This window comes from Anguilla anguilla, chromosome 5 (assembly GCF_013347855.1).
Source record: "Anguilla anguilla isolate fAngAng1 chromosome 5, fAngAng1.pri, whole genome shotgun sequence".
In the NCBI taxonomy this organism is placed as follows: Eukaryota; Metazoa; Chordata; class Actinopteri; order Anguilliformes; family Anguillidae; genus Anguilla; species Anguilla anguilla.
Window position 1 is genome coordinate 53,459,454 of NC_049205.1, and position 6,286 is coordinate 53,465,739.

The 6,286-nt window shown below is 41.5% G+C and overlaps 1 protein-coding gene across 13 annotated transcripts in view; it reads right to left on the reverse strand.

The window, feature by feature from the left end:
* LOC118227346 (receptor-type tyrosine-protein phosphatase eta-like) overlaps positions 1 to 5,648 on the reverse strand; it is a 43,139-nt gene extending 37,491 nt beyond the window's left edge. For 3 of the 13 annotated variants that reach the window (XM_035417697.1, XM_035417693.1, XM_035417692.1), the window contains exon 1: positions 5,205 to 5,648. In XM_035417697.1, the coding sequence (XP_035273588.1) occupies positions 5,205 to 5,273 (69 nt within the window). In that variant the 5' untranslated portion in view covers positions 5,274 to 5,648. The remainder of the gene's footprint in view (positions 1 to 5,204) is intronic. The other 10 variants (XM_035417694.1, XM_035417695.1, XM_035417696.1 and 7 more) reach the window with 7 other exon arrangements.
* Positions 5,649 to 6,286: the final 638 nt, after the last annotated feature.

The following is a 6,286-nucleotide window of genomic DNA, read 5'->3' on the forward strand; positions in this document are numbered from 1 at the left end:
TAGAAAAATCACTTTTGTTCATATTTGGGTAAATTTCCTTCACATTCCAACTGATATGAATGAATAAGTTCTAAGAAAAACAAAAATCTATTCTCTCTGACTGTCACAGGCTCTGAAAGCAGCCATTCAAAATTTCACCATGCCTGAATCTTAACAACCAATCAAGTCAGCTCTTTGCCTGTTAATTATGTTGTGCGTTCACTGCGCTGTCAGGGTAGAGATACCGCAGAAATTGTGCTATTGCTAGCTAGTAGCCTTGAATAAAAAACAAGAATGGCAGAGGAATATCTGCCACAATTACCAGTTCCACCATTGACTGCAATGGCGTATACTGATTAAAACATCCAAGAAAAGAAAAACTGTCAAAGAATAGACTATGACCAAAGAGGAATTGAATCGCATTGTCTTGGACTGGAGACTTCTCAAGGTCACATAATCTTGGTTTTAGTATGGATCTTAGTCTCAACCCTTAAATGCTCGGTTTGAGACTCAGTCTGAGTCTCAGTCTTAGCATATGATCTTGGGGCAAGACCAAGCTCTCTCACCAGCATGCTCAAGATCAGCGTTTCTCAACCCTGGTCCTGGGGACCCACTGCCCTGCATGTTTTAGATGTTTCCCTGCTCCAACGCACCTGATTCAATGAATGGGTCGTCATCAAGCTCTGCAGAAGCCTGATAACGACCCATTCATTTGAATCAGGTGTGTTGGAGCAGGGAGACATCTAAAACATGCAGGGCAGTGGGTCTCCAGGATCAGGGTTGAGGAACACTGCTCAAAATAACAATCACTCCACTCCACTACTAGTCTGTGCCGTAACTTTGCCACTGCATACATAGTAATTGCCTTTAAGCGGCTGTGCTGATGTATGTAAAATGGGCTTCAGGCATAATAATAATAATAATAATAATAATATTATTATTATTATAACAATAATAAAAGTACCCATGCTTGTAATTTAGATTAAATTGTAAAACATCAGATCCCTAGTTTTAATGTAATTTTTAAAATAAAAATTATTGTTTTTAAAATTATAATTTTTAAAATAAATATTTTTTGTAATTTTCAATTTTTCATAATTTTGTTGTCTAGGATTGATGAAAGTGGCTATTCTTGGTCTGGGTATTGGTCCTGAGGGGTCTTGACTCCAACTCTGATACTTATATCAGAATACTGAGCAAGAGTACAGGACAGCAGCTCATATAGAACTACGCACACGCACACATGTACACACATACACACACACATATGCACATTCACAATACATACACATAAGCATGGGCACAATACGTGCATGCACAAACACAATGATATGAATTAACTTCCATGTCTATGCATTTACTTGATACTTTGCAAAAAAGGCAAACCCTGAAGTCGATGTCTGTTCTGAAATAACACAAATTTCCCTGGACAGGGCAATGTTGACCTTTCACAATGATCCTCATCACTAAGGAAGAGGCTGATACACTTCCATCATCATCTTCATCGTCTCCTCCTGCTATCCCTGATGAACCAACAGTCATCTGCTGACGATAATGAACCCGTTCAGCACTGGAAAAACCACATATTCTCATTTGCATGTGCCCTGGTCAACAGGTATGAAGTCAACCAGCAACTCATTTTAAAGGCAATGTTCCATTGCTTCCACCCCTCCCCTCCACAGCCCATAACACCCCCTATCCCCCCTCCCCTCCACAGCCCATAACACCCCCCCATCCCCCCTCCCCTCCACAGCCCATAACACCCCCCCATCCCCCCTCCCCCTGAGCCAACCCTGCTAACCCCCCTTCAGTAGGTTTCAGTTGCATTTCCCCACTCTCAAGACAAGGCACGGAAATGCTCTTGATATAGCTAACTGTGAGCACATTTTAAACCGATTAACCGAGAAGGAAACGTTCCATCTATAATTAACATCTTTTGCAGAATTCTTTTTCTGGTGAACGGTCTGTAAAAAGTGCGTATCTGCAATGGGCAGATCAGCACATCTGAAAAAGAGAAAAGTTGTGGCGTGACTGAAGGCTGATGGCTGGGGAGACAGGTGCACGTGAGTTAGCGCCACACCTGTCCTGGAAACGTGCCTGTATCATGTCGCCTCCATTTCCATTCTCCCATGAAGGCGAAAATTCAGTGATACCTTCCTACCGAATTTCACTCGCTCTTACGCCACCGACAACTGAGCATTCACCTGACTGCGGTGTGACGTTCCTGAGCCCCTGAACGAGACAGCTTCCGATATGCAGCTGACCGTCCGGTCGCAAGCAGCGCTGAAATCCTTCTTTGTGACTCCACAAGCTTCAATTACGTCTCCACACAGAAACAGAGGAGAGCATTCATAAGCTCAGCCTCTGAGCGGCGTTCGCTAGGGCTCCACGGGGCAGTATCGGCCATGACACAGAGCGAACAACAGCACTTTCAGAAATCTCACTTCCGCAGGTCGCCTGCAGCGTTACAACAAGGGCCAGTGGGACACAGAACGCTTTTCTCACACCTCAGACATAGGCAAAGAACTGAGCGCAAGGATGCTTTGTATTCAGTGGGCCTATAATATTCACAAAATTTTTCTTAAATTATTCTTACTTTTGTTCTTATAAAAGTTCCTATGAAAAACCGATATGGGATTCATGACACATGTGCAGACCTTTGTTTTTGCGCATAACCCAGGTATATGAGATGATGAATGCTGAATGCTTGTAAATTTTATGCGCAAACATGTTCATGTGATTAGAATAAGATAACAGCCATGAACAAATACAGATAAGAAAAAAAATGTTGAATGCCGAACAAATAAGATCGCACACACGTTTCGTGAATGAGGCCCAATGACTGAAAGAGATTTTTGAAATCAAACAGATTTCAGGGACAATAGATGTCATCCCCTGTGTTCAGCAAGACAGTGCTGTGTTCTCACAAAGGCCCCTTCTGAAAAGGCACAAACTGCCGGGGCCAAAGGAAAAGTGGCGGGTGGAAGCCTTTTCAGACGGAATAAGGAAAAGAGACGCTTCCTTGTTCCGAGATACCACAGCGATGAGCTGATATACACGTCAGTATTTTCCCCTCATTAATAAAGTTTACGGGCTATCATCTACCCTCAAACAGACCGGCTGAAACCCACTCACTGTCAGGTCATTTATATGCAAACCAATGTACTTTCCTGGGCTGCCATAATTGCTGCATGAAAATCAATGGTGAAAGTTACTTTGCACGCACTGCCAGGCCCACCACAGGGGTAACGCCCAAGTTTTCGTTCTGGATTGCACTTTCGCGGTTACGGTTCATCTGATGCCACAGCTAGGGTCAGCTGAGACCACTGTCCCACTTCTCTAGGAAATGCAGTCTTCAGTTCCTTCATTAGTTCACAGAATTTCTCCACTTTAGCCCTTGCTATGGCCACCTTTAGCCCTTACTACAGCAACATTTGAGCTTTACGGGTCATTTAATCCTTACAACAGTAACTGCAGGTAGCAAGGGGGGGGGGAGAAAATTCTTCCTGGACATTGAGCACTCAAGGTCTCCTCTTATCGTTGTGAATGAACTAGGGGTAAGGCGGGTAATCAACTAGTCTTAAGTCAGCCAGAGCTCATGTAGCTACCACCACATTACAGTAGTTCCAACACGCTAGGTGTCAACAGTCTTTGTCAGTTAGCGTTGCACTTTCCTTCCAGGTGGTGCTAGCTACCTCCGGTAGTAATGTACGGGCTGAAGAAAGAAAAACAGTCACTGACTGAGAGCATTTGAGGACTGTACAGTGTGCAGGTATGTCTGACACATGGTCCAGATCGTGAAGATAAAATTATAAAGCATAGCTGCTCCATGATGCAGTTATTTGAATTGTCATTGTATTGCTGTGATGAGCTACTGTCAATAACACCTATAAAATCATTCATAATTATGACAAGAATGTTCTCCTTTTTTGAATTGTAAGACCATTTGTAAGAATGGCCTCAGCCAAGCATCAGTCCAAAATGAAATGTAGTAACACGATATGGTAAAAATAAATAAATAATTTTTTTTAAAAGTTATCACCCAACAGCTACTTTCCTTAAAATCCCTTAAAAGAATAATACAAACCTGTCAAAACATGTTTGTGTAACATTATTTCAGGTACAGGAATCGCACAGTAAATGTAATGTCTTCTTCATGACACTGAGCCCAAACAGCCAAACCGGCCCTAACTGGCCTCTGCAGCAAAGACAGACTACAGAACCTTCAGTAACTCAGCAGATCTCTGATCTTGAAAGAACACATCACAGAAGTTAAAATTGGCACCTAAATTAAGGCACAAACTGGACTCAACAACTTTCATTCAAATTGAAAGTTCTGCCTCTATTCAGGTACCCATATAGACCGATTCTGGACCAGTACTGTGCGTGTGGTTGCAAGTTCTGTACACACAGCTAACATGTAAAGCCAATAACAACCATGGACAGTCATAAATGTGATTAAAGTTTCATCAAAAATGCAGGAAACAACCGTTAATATAGTTAACAAATAACATATTATCTTTCACTTCCTTGTACTATTGCTTCATTTTGGGCAAATAGTCCACTTACGGTCACTTATGTTTAATCAACGAGGCCTAGCAGTTACAGTAGGACAGCAGTTTTGTGTTAAACCCAGACAACTGCAATGCATAAAACTTAGTAGATTTCCAGGTTTGTGGAAAAAAGTCTAGAAATTACACGCAAACCTAATTCAAAGTGCATAAAGGCAAATTAAAGTTTTCAAAAAATAAAATTAAAAACCCCAAGGTTCCTCTACAGAAATGTAGAGAATTATGTAGACCTATTTAAAGGACTGATTTTTTTTATTTTTATTATTACACGAATAAACACGAATCAAAGTAAATACAAATAAAAACAATATCGCACGAACACAGGGTACAGCCTGACAACAGCGTCGGTATTATTTCAGTAAAAAGATATAAAATATGCAACACCTGTGAGTATGCTACGACAGTTCCCCTGATTAACCTTTCTCTACATTAGATAAAATCTGTTTTAAAAAATACAATTGTATGGTTCAGCAAAAATATCTGGAAAGCAGCGATGCCTTGGATGGCGGACATCAGTGGCTACACAGTTACCTGCAACAACAGGTGCGAGGCTACTGTACGATGTACTCTCAAAATAAGAACAACAATACACTACATGAAAAGATAACTGTGAATCTGTAAATAATACAATTAGCTACTTAAATTGACACTTACCTTCAAAAATACGAGCATAACGAGAAGTGTCTTTAAAGACACCGTTTCGACTGACTGTGGTCGCCTCATGATGCAGGACAGCTTGTGAAAGTTACACGAATAACTTAGATTCGCCCTGGCATGTCGATTGCCTTCACGCTTTCGCCTACTTCTTCTTCTACTTTCTCCCGCGCGAGATATATCGCACACTTTTTTCTTCTAAACAGATAAGACGTGTTATATATAGCTGCGCTGCTCGCACAACTACACAACTCTGGGCAGAAGAGTTCAAAGGAGGAAGAAAGTTTTCTCCGACTTTGCATTTTCTGGGTGGAGTGAAAACTGCCCATAGGCGTCACATTAGTGACTGTTTTATGAAAGCCGGTGATCCGCCTTTCCCGCTAATCTCTAATTTTAGCAACTCGTGCCATTAAAACGTACGTTACGCGACATTTCTTCACTCTCCGATGGCCAGCTTTGTCCAGTTTCTTGGGGTTTCCCCATCGGACAGCAAAAGGAAGTTGGGTCATTCAGAAGAACCCCGCATTCTTGCAGTAACTTCGTTAGTGGGAACCGAGGGGCACGTTATTAAGAAATAGCCTATCTGAACCATTGAACATGTTCATTGTTACGCACAGGTAATCTTAGTGAAGTGTTGTTCTACAGCCCGCTGCCAGTTCATTAGTGTTTTCCAAAGTGATTACGTTAGGTACTTTCGACATTGCCATTTTCTTCCAAGTTATGGAATTTGGGTTAAAATTTGTTAACATAACAAACTTTATACAACATCCCATTTGGCTAGCAGTGTTAGAAGCACTGCTTTGATCCGCGTTTTGTTTTTTCCAAGGACAGCTTTTTCAATCAATCAAAAATAATTTAATCGGCACTTTTCCCGAAGAATTTGTCACAATCCGCTTCACAGCATACACCGACCAAAGAAAACAAGGCACAGAAAAACCCATCAGGTCAGATCAATGTGTCATCTTTCAGCCTAGTGTTAGTGAAGCTGGCAGTCCATGGCTCCTAATACAACTCAACAACCCTTACAACATGTGAGAGGGATGAACATACACTATGCAATTTACATTAGTATATTATTATGA